The following is a 16,755-nucleotide window of genomic DNA, read 5'->3' as shown; positions in this document are numbered from 1 at the left end:
AAGACCAAGAGGGAGAAAAGGGATGAGATGGCATTTTGAGAGAGAAATTAATTCAGTTACATGAATCATTGGTATAAAAGGCTTTTGTGGAGAAGGCTGCCCTGGGAAGCCTAGATTTTAAGGCTGTAATTGGAATTTGAGCTTAGGGACAGATCCTTAGCTGGGAAAATCAACATGACTGCAATTGGGCCCAGTCAGTTAGTTCACTGGAATAAAACAGCCACAGGAACAGCTTACAGCTGGTCCTTCCATCCCTGCAGCCAGTGCATCCCACTGTTCCTGCTGAGAGTGGAGCAGCTCAGCCATGCTGTGTGTAACCTGACAGCTGGGAAATCCAGTTACATCCAACCTGGATTTTCAGCTCTAGACAAAAATTCACTTAATCTTAGTTTTTAGAGGAGAACACAGTAATAAAATAAAAAGCAATGATTTAAAAAAATAATCTCTATTATAAGGAAAACAAAAGCTTCTGGAGCACAGCCTGACCTGCAGGGAAGGAGCTGCTGGCCTAGAGGGATCAGAGTTGTGTCCCATCCCTGCTGCATTCTTACCAAATCCAGTCTGCTAACACCTGGTCACCTCCCTAACCTTCAAAAACAGCTGAACTGGGAAAATGGGAGTTATTAAACCTTCAAACCCATCCGTTTCAGACAGGCTGGCGAGCTGCCAGCTGTGTCCTCAGGCGCAGGGAGGATCTGGTTCCCTGCCCCTTGGGTGCCTGCCAGAGAGTCCCAGAGTCTTCGAAGGATAGAGAGGATTTTCCCACTTTTTGTGCCAAGTAAGGCCTTTATCTTGCAGAGCATCCACGTACGACACTCACAATGTCAGTGTTTAGCACCAAGATGCATTCCTGGGAGCAGGAACGCCGTCAGCTACACCTGGCAGATGCTGTAGTGAACTCCTGTCGGATCCACCAGGGTTTCTTCCATCATTTCAATCACGTTGCCTTTGGGATGCGGGTGTGAGGTCTCTGTGGAGGGAAGCTTGTCTATGTTGTTCACTGGCTTCTGCTGCAAGAAGAAAAAGCACAGTTTTAATTTCTGGAGGGAGCCCGTGCCCTGTGTCTGTCCTGAATTCCCCTGCCCTCCCAGCCCCTCGGACGTACCGGGGGGGGCTTTGGGGCAAAGTCCTTCTCGCAGACGTGCGCGATGATCCCGGCGGCCAGGGCGTCCCCCAGGACGTTGGTCATCGTCCGCAGCCGGTCCCTGGGGAGAGACACAGTGAGGGGGCAGGGGGTGGCCACAGCCATCGTGCCCAAGGGGGTGGTGGCTTTGGAACCTCTCAGCCCCCATCCCGGGTGTCCCACTGGTGTTGCTAATGGCAAGGTGAGCCGAGGGCTGTGATGGTTTTGCAGATGCAGAGAGAAAACAGTCGCTGTGATGTCTCTGTGAGCCCCGTGCTGTGACTGCCTCACTCTGGCACGTGTTCAGTGCAGGGACCTGCCTGTGCCACCTCCCAGACTGGGGCATTGGCATCGTCTGTGCTCAGTGTGGGGGTGAGCTACCTCCTTGAAATGCCTCTCAGGGAGAAAATCCTGTAGATCCAACCACAGCACTTGTTTACCCAGGCACCTCTCACGTGAGTAGATCACAGGTGATGGTGGTGGGTACCCTGGGATGCTGAAAGGCTGGACTGGTGTTGTGTTACCCTTCCTTTAAGTGAAAGAAAGGCACTGTTCCCTCTCTGCCCAGGGGGGCTGTGAAGTACAAACCAGCCACCCACACGTCAGCTCGGTGTGGTTTCTCACCTAATGATTTGCTTTGCTTTTATCTTAGTACTTTAAAATGGGACATTTTAAACGGTGCTGCATCCAGTTGGTGGCTGCTCACTAGTGGTGTCCCCCAGAGATCAGCGTTGGGCCCAGTTCTGTTTAATGTCCTTACTGATGATCTGGATGAGGGGATTGAGTGTACCATCAGCAAATTTGCAGATGACACCAAGTTGGAGGGGGAGTGTTGATCTGCTGGAAGGCTGCAGAGGGACCTGGACAAGCTGGAGAGTTGGGCTGATTCCAAGGGGATGAGGTTCAACCAGGCCAAGTGCCGGGTCCTGCCCTTTGGCCACAACAAGCCCTGGCAGCCCCACGGGCTGGGCACAGAGTGGCTGGAGGCCAGCCAGGCATGAAGGGAGCTGGGAGTGGGGATGGACAGGGAGCTGAACAGGAGCCAGAGTGTGCCCAGGGGGACAAGAAGGCCAATGGATCCTGGCTTGGATCAGGAACAGTGTGGCCAACAGGTCCAAGGAAGTGATTCTGCCCCTGGACTCAGCACTGGTGAGGCCACCCCTGGAGTGCTGTGTCCAGTTCTGGGCCCTCAGCTCAGGAAGGACATGGAAGGGAGCTGGAGCAGCGGCAGAAGGAGAGCAACGAGGCTGGAGAAGGGACTGAGGCACAAGTGCTGTGAGGAGAGGCTGAGGGAGCTGGGGCTGTTCAGCCTGGAGAAGAGGAGGCTCAGGGGAGACCTCCTCACTCTCTGCAACTCCCTGACAGGAGGGGGGAGCTGGGGGGTCAGGCTCTTCTCCCAGGCAACCAGCAGTAGGACAAGAGGGCTCGGTCTAAAGCTGTGCCAGGGGAGGTTTAGGTTGGATATTAGGAAGAAATTCTTTACAGAGAGAGTGCTCAGCCATTGGAATGGGCTGCCCAGGGAGGTGGTGGAGTCACTGTCCCTGGAGGTGTTTAAGGACAGACTGGATGTGGCATCAGTGCCATGGGCTGGGAAACACAGCGGGGTTGGATCAAGGGTTGGACTTGATGATCTCAGAGGTCTTTTCCAACGCAGTTGATTCTGTGATTCTGTGATTTCACAAGGTGTGTGTTCTGTTTGTGACAAGTGTAATCCAGTTTCTGTCTCGAGATCAGTCTGGTTTCATCCACCAAGAGGAAGATACGTCACCACGAACCCGGAACCCGTAGCAGGTCCTAAGGAGAGCACTTACAGAGCCCAGTCGACGGCGATGATGAGGGTGATGTCCTCGGTCGGGAGCCCCACCGAGGTGAGCACGATGACCATGGTGACGAGCCCGGACTGCGGGATGCCGGCGGCGCCGATGCTGGCGGCCGAGGCCGTGATGCTGCAACGAGAAGGGGCTGCGCAGTTCACACGAGCGTGGAAAAGTGAGTTGTTCCTCTGTGGAAGGGCTGGCTTGGATCTGGCTCCCTCCACCTTCCTGCTCCTGGCTGCTGCCATCCCGAACCCCCCTGCCTGTGCACAGCAGGGGCTGGTAGCTGGTGTCCTGGCTCTGTGCTTGCACAGCTCCCCTCTGCCTTCAAGGGGAGGGAGCCCCTGCTTAAAACTGCTAAATATTTGCAACTGTACTTAATTATTATTATCTATTTAGGTGCTTTATTTCCTTGCTTATGGAATGCAGATATCCCATTCCTGAAGGGGAGTAAATGGCACCTGCAGAAACCCTCCTGTGCTCAGGTCTTGCAGTGCTGACCTGCTCCAGCCGTCCTGTCTGTACAACTGGGCTTTTCCCTACAGGCAAAGTCCTTGACCTGCAGCAGATTCTGGGTGCAGAGCCCAGCCCAGCATTCCCTGGCACATGATGCAGGGCCTGCAACACGCTGCCCCTTTCCCTGCTCCTCAGCTTCCCAGAAAAGTTCACTCTGTGCACTGACAAGACCTCTGCGAACGGGAAAAGCGCGTGAGAGGTTGTCCTAAGGCCCGTAAATGGGAACAGGGAGAAATAATTCGGCTGCTGCCAAGAAACCTTTACCTTATGGTTATAATTTGTCCCAGATCCAGTTCATACTCGTTGACCTGGGCGATGAAGATGGCAGCCACGGCCTCGTAGAGGGCGGTGCCGTCCATGTTGATGGTGGCACCGACGGGGAGCACGAACCGCGCCACGCGCCTGTCGATGCCGTTGTTCTCCAGGAGACACTTGAGGGTGATGGGCAGGGTGGCTGAGCTGCAGGACAAGAAATGATCAGTGATTGCCTCTGCTGCTTGCGTGGGGTGAGGCGGCACCGTAACACAAATGGCTGCAGCCGTGAGAGCCTCTTCAGCTCGCACCACCCGAGGAAGGGACACCATTGGCTGAGGGAGCTGCAGGCTGCGAGAGAAAGTGTCAGAATGTCGTTTCAGTGGCTGCAGGTGCCACTCTGACCAACTCTGTGCCGTGGCTGCAGCTCTGTTGTGCATCCCTGGCCCCCACATTAATCCTGCAGCACCTCCTGGAGCGTGGGACAGTGGGGGACAGCACTGGCCATGCCAGGCTCCAGCCTGACCCCCGTGGTCCTTGTCTCTCTCCCCTGTGCCGTGGGCACGAGGGGCAGCTGTCTTGGCTCCTGCACCCCCTGAACTCTCTCTTGTTTCTTTCTGGCAGGAGGACCTGAGCTGTCCCACGGGAGCCAGGATGAGGACACGGAGAAGAAAGAACAAGTGGAAGAAAGGAGACCCCAGAAGAGAAGTTGATGGGATCACGACAGACTCTGGGAGGACGGGACTGCTTTTGGGAAAGGAGCTGGATGCAGAGCACAGCACAGTGACCCCCAGGCACAGACCATGGGGCTGGGACAAGGAGCAGGGTGTTCCCTCCATCCCTGTGTGCCACCTCTCCAGCTCACTTAGCTGGCTGCAGAGCAGAGGGAGGAGGAAGCCTGATGGAGACAGAGCTGGAGACACAGGTTCAGGAGGAGGGCAGGTCATTAAGAGTTGCAGAAGCACCTGCAGCAGTGGGGGCTTGGAAGGGAGTCACTGTCTAGGTGGCTTTATTGGGATCATGTCAAGAAGCAACAGGGAGGCCAGAAAAACCCTTTGCCTCTTTGCCTGGTCAGATGTTTTCTAGGAAAATGTTTGAACTTGTGTGTCATCCAGAAAGGATGGTAGTTTGTAGTGTAAAGTTTCTTCATTGTTATAAAGAATGTTTTTCAATGAAAATACAGTAGATGAATATAATGTAAAATTATAAAATCTTTTCAAAGTAGACAACATTTTTCTGTGGAGGAATTTGAGACATAGGGAGTTCATTTTAGATTGTCAGAAAAGCGTTCAGAAGAGCTTTTGATGTTTTCAGTTAAACCCCAGGATCATAAACCCATGTGTTTTTATAAAGCACCTACAGCAGTTCTAGTTTGAATTCATGGAAAGAAAACTGCTGCAGCATTTAAAAGAAGCACAGACACACACACACACACACAGAGAAACATTGCTGGTTTGGTCTGGGAAAACCCCAGAGAGGGTGAATGGCACCGTGAGCTGCCCTGATCTCCAGATATACTGAGGCCAGGGCAGGGCCAAGAATCTGCTTCCCTTGAAAACCAGGAGCACTTGCATTTCAAATAGTGCTGGAGCATAATTTTCCTTTAAGTTAACACCAGTCCTCCTGTACAGCTCACCTGGCCATACACAGCCACGCCTCCCTTGCTAAACCAGCTTACTGCTCAGTGGCATTGGCAGGTTTCAGCCACGTTTTCCTACCTGGAGGATGTAGCTAAGGCGATCAGCAAGGCTTGCAGGATCCCCTGAATGAAAGCAAAGGGGTTTTTCTTAGTTATGAGCACAAAAAGCAGAGGTAAAATGACGAGTCCGTGCACGGCAAGCCCTGACACCACTGTAATGACATACAGTCCCAGCTTCTGTCCTATAACTGATGGATCTTCCATCTCCAGGATCTTTCCAGCAATGAGAAACACAATGCCAAAGGGGAAGTACCTGCAAAGAATAAGAATAAAAAAATAATTCCTGAGGGTGCAGCAGTGCCTGAAGCACTGCACGACAGGCACTGCAGTGTTTGGTACCGTGTGGTGCAGCTGCACGAAAACAAATCCAGTGCTCACAACAGATACACACAGAGGTGTGACCAGCAGTGCCATCAGACAGCAGGAAAGGCAATCAACTGAAATCAATGGAAACCAGATTTACCAAACGGCCATCGAGACAATTTTCATAACTGCTTCGTTCAGGCACTGGCACACGTTAACCAGGGGGGCTCCTCGCTCGCCCATTTTCCCCAGGAGGAGTCCTGCAACCAAACACAGTGGGTTACGTTACTCAGGAGCAGCATGGGAGCAGCACGTGTCGGGCTGGGTGTCTGGAGGCTCTGGTGGCCACAGAACGGGGGGCACTGGGCAAGCTGACACTCAGCACAGATTGCCACGAGCTCTCGCGAGTCACGGCCCTTCCCTGCCCCAAGCAAACACATCTGCCTTCTCTCACAAAACCCCACCAGACCCAGGGCCAGGATTTGGACTGTTCCTTGCACAGAAAACAGCTAAACTTCAGTGCTGCTCAGGGCTGGAAGAGTCACTTCCCGAGGTGGATAAACTGGGGATCAGCTGGATTAGGTGGATGGCTGGACTGCTGTTTGGTAATACAAGAATAATGAGCTCCGGGAGCAGAAATGGATTTTTTTTTTGCAGGACAGAGCCTGGTGGGGTTCTCTGTAGCTGAGGATGTGGTGCTGTGCTGCAGCCCTGCCCTTGCTCAGGATGTGCCACTCGGATCACTCCAGCAGTGCTCAGGGTCTGGTCCTGGGGGCAGTGGCTCTCTCAGTCCCCCCCTGGGCAGGGCTGTTCCTCACCCTGCTGGTGGCTCACAGGCTGTTCCCTGCTGGTGACAACACATGGGGCTGTGCAGTGATACGTCAGGAAGGATCTGACTGAGTTGCTTGGATACAGCCATTAAGCCTCCTCTCTTAAGTCTGTTTTTTCCTTTTGATGTTGTTGCATTAACGTAATCCAGCCTGATTTTCTGTTGAAGGAATACTAGAGCAGAAATACAGGAATGGTTAGGAGGGGTAATGGTGCTGTCTGGCTTGCCAGTGTTAAATCCCATTGGTTTCACTGGCTGGGAGCTTTCCCAGGAACCCACTGAGCAAAGGAAGGAGGAGGCTTTGAGCATTTTTCCATATTGTTTCCAGCCCACAGCACGGCCTCCTTGTATTGGCTAAAATTAATTTTGAAGCACTGTACAGGCATCTGCTTTAGCTTGGAAAAGAAGAATATAGACAGGATCTTGTCCCACTCATCCCTCCTCAGTCCTCAGAGGCCCTTGGTGGGTGGTGGAATCTCTTGCCTTGCTCAGAAGAGAGATGAGATGGAGTCACCTTTGCCAGGACTTTCAGAAATGAGACAAGGCTTGGCACGTTTAAATCTCAGCTCTGTGGGTATTCATCTGGTATTTGATGGCCACAAAAGCTGCTTTGCACAAAAGTCATTGCTCTTCAGATCCTACAGAACTGATTTGGGAGACATGTCCGTAGCAAACAGACAGCTTCCTGCAAGGAGCTTGAAATCTCTGCTCTTTTCTGGATTTCAAAAGGACTGAGGCTCTCAGTGACAGTGGAGGGATGTCAGAGCAAAGTCACTCTGGTACCCAGCAGGTGCTCTGTGGGTGCTTTGCTCTCAGGCACACAAACTGCCTAATTTTGCTCTCACACAAAAATACCCTTTGCTGAGGCCTCAGCCAGTTCCCACCTGGCCTCCCCCCCTTGCATGGAGGAGGTGATCCTGTTTCCCAAGCTGTCCCCACTGAACAAGCCGAGTGCCCTCCCCACTCCATGGGGCTGTGGTGCCTTCCCTGTCCCTCTCCTGTTTTCTGCCAGGCCCTTCCTTGCAGGGAAAGCCTCCTGTGGGTATATGAATCCTTTACTGAGGTACCCATGCCCAGTGCAGGTGATGCTCTGCCAGTCTGTGGCTTCGTGGAGCTCTAATCCATCCTGGGCAGAACATGGGGAGCGCAGCTGGTGGCTGGGGCTGGCTCAGGTGATCTCCTGCTGCCTCCTAACTCAGGCTGATCCCACTCCCACGCCAGAGGAGAAAAGCAGCTTCTTCTTGCAGGTTTGACAGGGCTGTAGGAGGGCACGTGTCCTGCAGGCAAGAGCTCAGCACTTTCCCTGAGCGTCCAGGGTCTGCAGGAGGAGTTGGTTGCTGGGACAGGAGTTTGCCAGAGGCAAAGTCTGCAGGGATCTGGCTCTGCCCAGCCTCACTGAGGCCACCCCCTCGGGGCTCTCTCTGTGTCCTGGCCTTTAGAACTGGCCCCTCTCCGTGGCTCTGACCGCAGTCAGTGCTCTCCAGTGCTGTGCTGGCTGTGCTGCCTCCTCCCCTCAAATCCTCTAATTGGCTTTTTGGTTCCTTATACACAAAGTTCAAGCTCCTTGCCCTCACCTCTTAATCTACACATAATCCTGTCCCCATCCTTATCTCACTGCCTCCTACTCTTTTTCCTCCTGGTCCTTCCCTCCTTTCTTGCTCAGCCTTGTACCTGGTGTCACTTTGAGCCAGCTCCAAGTTCCTCCTTGCAGTGACTTTCTCCCCTTCAAACCTCCTTCTCTCTTGCACGTGTCTCTCCACAACCTCTGGTCCATCTTCCTTCTCAAAATTGCTGCTGAGCACCCTGTCCACACAGGATTGCAGGCTGCTCAATGCAGAATGCTTCCCTACCTCCTTCAGAAACTCCTGTTGTAAATTCCCATATATTTGTGACAGCACAAGTCTGACCCCACTGTCACATCCTGCCTGCTCAGGGGGCTGAACCCTCAGCATGAAGGGTTTGGATCATTGGGATGAGCTGTGTCCCAGGCAGCCTCTGCAAAATTACACCTCAAGAAAGGTTATGTTACGGTTTGAAACCCCCCAGGAACCCCGTGTGGGCTGTGGAAGCTCATATGGGAAATCTGGGGAGAAAACAGCCTTCCCAGTGCCTACAGCCTCAGTGAGCTCCACCACGGGTGGGACTGATGGGACAGAGCTCTGTGCTGGGCCCAGTTCCCAGGGACTGGAGCAGTTAAAGAACCTCCTCCCACAGCTCTCCCCAGGGTGAGTGTGGTGGCTGCAGCCCCGCTCTGGAGGAGCAGGTACCTATTGTTGCTGAGAAGATGACGATCCCCAGGACGTTCATCTCGTTGCTGGTCCCAGCCAGGGTCCTGTAGGTCATCTCGGGGGATGGTGTCAGCTCCAGGAACACGGGCCGGTGGATTTCGGGGTTTTGGTCGTCGGGTGCGAAGTAAATAAAGTTGACAGGTTTCCCTGGGACCTCTGGGGAGCCGGGAGACTTCACCACCGGGACAAGAACGGTTCGATACTGGAAGAGAAGCAAAGGAGTGAGGGTGGTGTGCTGCTGGTGTGAGCTCCATCCTGCTCTGAACACGGAGGCAAGGCAGCCCTGGCGGTCACGGAGGTTCAGAGTTTGTTTTCCAGGCAGTAAAAGGCTGGTGGAAATAAGGAGCAAGAGGCAAGAGGAGCTGTGGCTGCTCCCTGCAGAGCCCAGCCACTGCTGGCCAAGGCTGCTGGGCAGACACGTGGTGGTGTGAGTCGGGTCTCTGCAGACCTCTGTGGGATCCCAGCACAGCACTGGGGGAGAACTGTGGTCCCCAGGGAGAGGTCCCCCCATCCCTGTACCTGGGGGCTTTACTGATGCTTTCCCAATGCCATGAGTTTGCTTGTTTTCCCTCTCCCTCCACCCTACCTGCCCCCTCCTCAGCCTGTCCCCTTTGCCCACCCCAGCCTGCCCTGTGCCTCCTGCCTGCCCCTCTGCTGCCCCTTCCCCTGGGACTGGGGAGCTGCTTTTTCTGTACACGACCCTCCCTCCCCTCCCAGGGGTCCCTGTGAGCCTGTGTTCCCCCAGCACCCTCCTGCCTTCAGGTGCCCTCCCTGGGGTGAGGGGGAGGGAGGCAGAGGGGAGGGGAAGGAGGAAAGGGGAAGGGAAGGAAAAAGGAGGAAAGGAAGGGAAGGGGAAGGGAGAAGGGGCTCATGTCTGGGCTGTGGGTGGGGAAAGAGGCAGCCCCACGTGGAGCTGAGCACCATCCCAGGCGCCCACAGAGGGGCCAGGTGAACTCACCTGCTGGAATGAAGCTTCAACCAGGTTAGAAGGAAACATGTTTCTGCAAGAGAGCAACAACATGGAGGTTAAAGTGTGTTGTGAGAGCACAGGGAGCACCCTGGGAAGCACCTCTGGTGGGCATGGAGACCTGGAGGAGGATGTTACAGCCAACACCAGCAGGCTGAGGGCAAAGAGAGGCTGGAAGGTCAACACAGAGCAGGACTGAGAATCACTCATAAATGGGACTCATGGAAAGCCAGAGCCTGGGACAGACATCTGCCACCTGTAGCAGAAGCCTCAGAGCTGGAGCAGAATGCTCAGAACCTGGTCCAGTCCATGGAATGCCTCTAGAAATGGAGATTCCCCCCCAGCCCCTGGGTCGGTGCTTCACCCCCTCCCCAGGTATCCCCACCTGCTGCTTAAAGACAGCCCTGGGGCAGCTCCAGGCTTGGCATCTCCCTGCTGGAGTTGCAGGGGAGAACCCCTGAGCCTTGAGGGAGTGTTAACGTGTCTGTTCTCTGCTCCTTCCCCTGTTTGCAGGTGGCTTTGGGAGAGCAGTGACAGTGACAGTGGTCAGAGGGACGTGTGGTGGGGTAAATGAACCCCACAGCGCTGGGCTCGGAGGTACCAGCACCTGGCCAGCAGTTCTCCTGTTTCCCTGGAGATCTCAATGTCTCCTGGGAACTTGGAGCCTTCTGGGAAGATCTTGTCATCATAAACTTGGCCCCTGCTGAAATCCTGGGAGGTACCTGATCAAATCCAGCAGCGCGTCAGCGGAGCTCAGCACCACCTTCCCCACAGTGTCATTGTCCTTCTGGGCAGCTGCCCCAGGGTGGATGCTGACCACGAGGATGATCCCCACAGTCACTGCCAGGAAGGTTGTCCAAAGGTAGTAGGTGATGGTGATCACCCCCATCTTCCCACAGGCCTTGGAGTCCATGGTGGCCAAACCGGACATGAGGCTGCAGCAAAAACCTGGTGGTCAGTCAGTGTCTGCTGCCAGAGCTGCACAGGATGCGTCTGGTGGGCAAAATAGCCAAGGTGGGAGTGGTTTCCATAGATATTTTCTAAACCAGTGCCTGAGGGCATCACTGAGCTCTTGCATGTTCGTGTGCCAGTGCCCACAGGGTCTCACACCCAGGACGGGCTTGTGGCAACCCAGGCTGAGCTGTGAAGGGCAGGAGACACCTCTTTTCAAGGTCTGGCCGTGTTTTCTGTTGTCTCCAAGGGTTAAGAAGTTTGTATTCTTAGTGTATTTTGATGGTGAATAACTGATGTTGTTCTTTTTTGGTAAGATACCGTTACCCTGAATCTCCAGCGTCCTGTGCCACTGCTGTGTGTGACTGAACAGCAAAGGAATGCACCAGCCAAGTTCATAAAATCCTGGTGGGGATGGGCCCCACACCCCCAGGAGAGAGGTGCTGGTTCAGATTTCATGCACACCTAAGCTTTCCTAAGATGTAACCCATAAGCTACTTCTTAGCAAAATGGCTAAAAATAGAGAGGGCATTACTGGCTGCCCCAGCAGGGAGAGCAGTGCCCGTGGTGGGGGCAACTTGGTTATAGGACTGGAAGGTCCTCAGTGGATTTGCTGAGGACATCAAGTTGGGAGGAGTTGCTGACTCCCTCAAGGACATTTGTCACGTCCTGACAAATGTGAGGGCTGGGCAATCCCCAACTGTGTGGTGTTTAAGAAAGGCAAATGCCAGATCCTGCCCCTGGGACGGGCAGTGTTGGATGCAGGGACAAACTGGGGAACGAGGGGCTGGGGAACAGCACCATGGGAAGGGCCCTGGGGGTCCTGGTCAGTGGCCAGTTGGATCTGAGTCAGCAGAGTGTCCTGGCAGCCCAAAGGGCCACCCTGTCCCGGGGGGCATCAGGCCCAGCATCGCCGGCCGGGCCAGGGAGGGGATTGTCCAACCCTGCTCTGACCTGGGGCGGCCTCACCTCGAGTCCTGGGGGCTGTTTGGGGCCACAGTGTCAGAGGGATCTGAAGCTGCTGGAGAGTGTCCAAAGGAGGGACAGGGAGCTGGGGAAGGGTCTGGAGGGGAAGGGTCTGAGGAGCAGCTGAGGGCACTCGGCTGGTTCAGCTGGAGCAGAGGAGACTGAGGGGAGACTCCTCGGGGGCTGCAGCTCCTGCCGAGGGGAGGCGGAGGGGCAGGGACTGAGCTCTGCTCTGGGACCAGGGACAGGACCCAGGGAAGGGCTGGAGCTGTGCCAGGGGGGTTGGGATGGATCTCAGGGAAAGGTTCTTCCCCCACAGGGTGCTGGGGCACTGCCCAGGCTCCCCAGGGCAGTGGGCACGGCCCCAAGGCTGCCAGAGCTCCAGGAGCGTTTGGACAACGCTCTGAGGGACAGGGTGGGATTGTTGGGGTGTCTGTGCAGGGCAGGGGTTGGGCTGGATGGACCTTGTGGGTCTCTTCAGCTCAGGATTTTCTGGGATTCTATGAAATATGCATGTTTGGGGGCTGCAGGTGCCCCATATGTGTGCAGACCCACACTGAGCCCTGCAGACCCCTGAAGCTGCTGGTGGAGTCCAGCACTGGCCCAACGACCCTCAGGCAGGACATGACAGAGAGGGGGGCTGTGAGGGTAAATGCCAGCCTTGGGGACACATGGGATGGGGTGGCTGAGGTAGTGGCCAGCCCACAGATCCCCTCCAGCAGCCACATGTCCAGGAGGAAAGGGGCTTTGGAAGCTCAAGAGGCCACAAAAGCAATGCTGAGGTGGGTGATTCCGACTTGAGGCTTGGGGAGCTCCCAGTCCCCCATGGGATGGTGTGGAGACAGAAGATGCCACTTCACCATCATTCAGTAATTAAATAAGAAAAATCCCTGGTTCAATCCAACATGCAGGAAAACTCCTGGGAGCCCCATGCAGACCCTGTGCCTGCAGGCAGGAGAGTGGTGAGAGGGGATGACCCAGGTCACTGAGCTGCAGGGAGGGCTGAGAGCAGAGGGAAACCCTCAAGTGCCTCGGGGGAGGGATGTGAGGTACTGGAGGGGAAAAAAAGAATCTCCACAGGGGCTGATGCTCAACAGGCCAAGTGTGGCCAGGATAGAGACCCCACCGCTCCCAAAAATAAACCAGAGGCAAATGGGGCAACAAGCAAACTCTGACAAACAATAGAGGAACGACACATCCTCGAGGGAATGAGGAGTTATGGGCTGGGTGTGTCTAATGAGCACGTGCCAGCAATTGTTTACAGTATTTAATCCATATAAGCTTAGAGCTGAGTGACTGCTGGCTCTGTTTCTTATTTCTAGGTCTGTATGGGCCCATCAAATGGGGGTTTGCAAACACAGACAGAGCACTGAGGGATGCTTTTTGTTTCTACTTGAGCTTTCTCAAATCCCTCTAAATAAGGGAATCTGCTTTGAGGTTAAACAGCCACCCCTCACAACTGCCCACGGAGGGTCCCAGCATCACCAGCTGCCCAAAAGAAGGGAAACACCCCAGCCAGTGCAGGTGTCTGACCTGGGTGCAGGTGCCTACCAATTCCAGGTGAGGATTTGTTCCAGACCTGCTGGGAAATCGTGGGGTTTGATGTACACCAAGCCAGGGGATGCTGCTTGGCTGCCAGCTGCCTGGGGCCAGGGTTATTCTCACCCCAGGCAGTTTTGGGGTGATCTCCTCAATGGGGGGTCAGGGGCCCATCTCCTCAATGCAATGGGAAGATGATGCTTTAGAGTAGAAGGTGATGTTTTACCTGGAGGTGATCAAGGGCAGGATCAGCATCTTCAGCATCCTCATGAGAAGCTCTCCAGGAAAGGAAAAATACTGCTTCTCCTGCACACAGAGCAGAGCCTGTGTCAGGTGAGCACTGAGTGGGTGATGATTGTGGGTTAAGGGCTCAAACTTGATAAATTTGCCTTTTTCCAAACTGGGCCCAGCTCTGAGCTGGCTCCTCCTGAATGTTGTTGCTCTTGTTATCAGGGAGCATCTGCAAAGTGCCCCAGAGCCATCAGGAGCAGCCAAGGGTGGGAATACCCTGTGGCTGCAGGTGGCAAAGGCAAGCTCAGGGACAGCCCGGGTGTCCAGCCCACTTATGGGGCAGCCTCAGTGCAACAAGGGAGGTTTCTGTGCTGTGGCATCTCTTCACATCCCCTACATCCCTCACATGGCCATGGGGAAGGGCTGTCTGGAGAGAGACCCCCAAATTCCAGATAGCACAGCCATGACCAAGGGGACAGTGAGGGTCTGTGGGACCAGCAGCCCCCTGACCAGCATCCCTCCATCCCTACCTCTACCCACCCTCCATCCATCCATTTATCCCTTCCTCCATTAAATCAATGCCTTCTTTCCCTCCTGCATCCCTCCATCCCTACCTCCACCCACCATCCTTCCATCCCTGCATCCAACCACCCTTCCTCCCTCCCTCCCTGCCCCCCATCTTTCACTGTGCCACTGTAGAGGTGTCAGGGATGGATCTGAGATGGCCCCAAGCCAAGCAGGTACTTTTGGTTACTCCAAAGTAAGGCTTTGAGGTGTGCCAAGGCAGGTGGTCAAACAACTGCTCCTCACTGCCGTCCCTGTGCTGTCCCTGTGCTGTCCCTGTGCTGTCCCACTGGGGTCTGGATGTGGCTCATGTCCCTGGGGAGCTCCAATGGGCCCAGACATGAGCAAGGGGTGCCAGCAGGTTGGAGCAGCACCTCTTTGTCAGCGGGTCTTTTAACTTCATAACATTTCCCACTGTGGGGAGGAAAGCAGGGCCTGGCCCCTCCTCCGTGGTGTGGGTTTGGGGACAAAAGTCTCTAATGGGGAGCAGTGGCTGGGGCAGAGGATGGATGAGCTCAGTGCATGGCAGGATGAGGGCCTGGAGCCCCGAGGCTGTGCTGGCCCCACGGGCTGTGCACTGGGCTGAGGGAGATTACACCCGGCTCCAATTAAGTAACGAGATCATCCCCGCTGCGCTGATGTTGAGGGGCCTAATTGAAATGACAAGACTTTGCTAAATCCAAGTGGGCAACACGGGGATGTTCCAGCACTGGCCAAGCTCTCCCTGGAGCAGCATTCCCCCTCCTGGGCTCCCCAGCCTGCCGAGGATCAGGGCTGAGCCAGCCCAGCTGCCCAGTGCCAGCACAGCCCTGGGATCCGGGGCTGTTCCACAGCGTGATCCTCCTGGAAAGCGCTGGCTGAACGTGCCTTTTAGGGGCATTTTCTCCAATGTGTTTGTTTCCAAGGGTCCTCAGAGGAGGGACCCCTGGAAGACCCCCCCAGGCTCCCCACCCACCCTTATTTATTTGCTGGGTCTTCTCCAGAGAGCAGAAACGTGCTTGGATTGAGCATCTGCACAGCTGGGGAGGGTCAGGGGAGCAGCTCATCCCTGGGACCCCATTGCTGCTGGAGGTGTTGGGGGGAGCCTGTCACTGAGCATCTTGCAGCCAAGCAGCCATTCCCCACCTTCCCCTCCCCAACCCACCTGGAGGCTCTTGCAGTCCCATGGGCTCCATCCCAGAGCCCCCCACTCCCACTGGAGGAAGGCAGGATTTGTCCTGCAGCTTTGGCATTTGTTGACAGCTTCTTGGTCAAAAAAAAAAAAAAAAAAAACAAAACCAAAAACCAAACCCATGTGCAGAAACCTGCCCTGAGGCGTTTTCTTGGACGGGAGCCTTTGCTTTTGGGGCTGTGCCCATCTGGGACCCTTACTGGCCCCAGGGCTGGTTGTCCCCCCGATCACTCCACGTCCCTCACTCCCATCCCCACCCTGGCCAGGCTTACCAGGTCCGTCAGCTCCAGCGTCCGCAGCAGGAACCCCAGGAGGCACCCGGTGGCGACCGACAGCATCGAGAGGGTCAGGAGGCCATTTTTGTACCAGAAAGCCCTCAGCCACTTCCAGAGGCGCAGGAGGACCGTGGACAGGGAGTGCAGCACAGCTCTCCTGACACACTCCCACATGGTTGTGCTCAGCCACCCAGACGATGCCCCTGGGAGCAGCTCCCAGCCCCGCTCATGGCCACGGGCACCGACGGACCCCTGCTCTGCGCTGGGAGCTGAGTACACTGATGGCTAATCCCCAGAACCAAAAGCTTCAGGGATATTTGGGAGCCTTTCCCATAATGGAAAGTGACGTCTTCAACTGGTTAATCTGGGCTTGGCATCCCGCCCCTGCGGTGCCGAACCCTCCCGGTTTAACCCTCCAGCCCCTGGGTTGGGGGTTACGGACTGAGAGCAGGGATTCAGACCCAGCACTCCCTTCCCCTCACGGTTTCTGATCCAAAGGGATCTGGGTCTTGCCACCAGATCTGGGTCGGGCACCAGATTTGTGCTCCCACCAGCTGTGAGTGCACCCCCATCCCACCCCCACCCGGGAGGGCTCCGGGAGGGCAGGGCTTTGTGAGGGCAGGGCTTTGTGAGGGCAGGGCTTCCTCGTGGCATCTGCACAGAGGGCAGCCCAAGACACCAAGGGATGGTGCTGAATGTTCCCGCAGGAACATCTACCCCAACAGAGCCAACTTCCCCACCAGCTCTGCAGGGAAGCTGCCCCGAGGCCACAAGGTGCTGCTGGGGTGCCTGGTCAATAATCCACAACATTTTAGAGTATTTCTGTGTCCAGTTTGTCTCTGGCTCAGGCCAGGAGTGTTACTGGAGCTGGAGCATGGTGCAGAAGAATGGGGTGGGTGGGTCCAAGACTCAGGATCCTCTGGGAATGGGGAGACATTAAAACCTTTCTGGCCCTGACTTTAACCCCCAACCCAAAGCAAGGCCACAAAGCCTTCTTGAACCATTGCCATATTTTCCACAGACAAAGCAAAGCCACAGTGAAGTTGTGACTCGAGGACCTCTGGCCCCCTGCCCCGTGGGACAGGAGCTGTGCAGCCCCACGTGCTGAGCGGCTGCTCCGGCAGGGTCCCGGTGGATTTGCAGGCTGGCTCGGAGGAAGCAGAGCTCCTTTCCCATCAGGAGCGTGGTGCCTGGTGCTGGGCATGTGTCAGCCCCTGGGGAGGTCTCTGTGATGCTGTCTCATGCCTTTGGCCTTAGTGTGGATCAC

General features: G+C 55.4%; 1 protein-coding gene across 1 annotated transcript; it reads right to left on the bottom strand.

Moving 5' to 3' along the window:
• Positions 1–593: 593 nt before the first annotated feature.
• Positions 594–15,662, bottom strand: LOC103758034 (excitatory amino acid transporter 5). The gene is made up of 11 exons (XM_008924237.3): positions 15,486–15,662; positions 13,474–13,553; positions 10,514–10,726; positions 9,783–9,825; positions 8,804–9,026; positions 5,868–5,967; positions 5,424–5,657; positions 3,718–3,912; positions 2,935–3,069; positions 1,106–1,205; positions 594–1,010 (listed from the first exon to the last, which is right to left on the bottom strand). Exons 1-11 carry the CDS (start codon positions 15,660–15,662, stop codon positions 873–875), a joined length of 1,638 nt encoding a protein of 545 aa, XP_008922485.1. The 3' UTR covers positions 594–872.
• Positions 15,663–16,755: the final 1,093 nt, after the last annotated feature.

The sequence above is a fragment of the Manacus vitellinus genome, unplaced genomic scaffold (genome assembly GCF_001715985.3).
Source record: "Manacus vitellinus isolate BGI_N305 unplaced genomic scaffold, ASM171598v3 scaffold_64_pilon, whole genome shotgun sequence".
NCBI lineage: Eukaryota > Metazoa > Chordata > Aves > Passeriformes > Pipridae > Manacus > Manacus vitellinus.
Note: the sequence above shows the minus strand (reverse complement) of the source record. Positions and strands in the feature narration are given on the sequence as shown.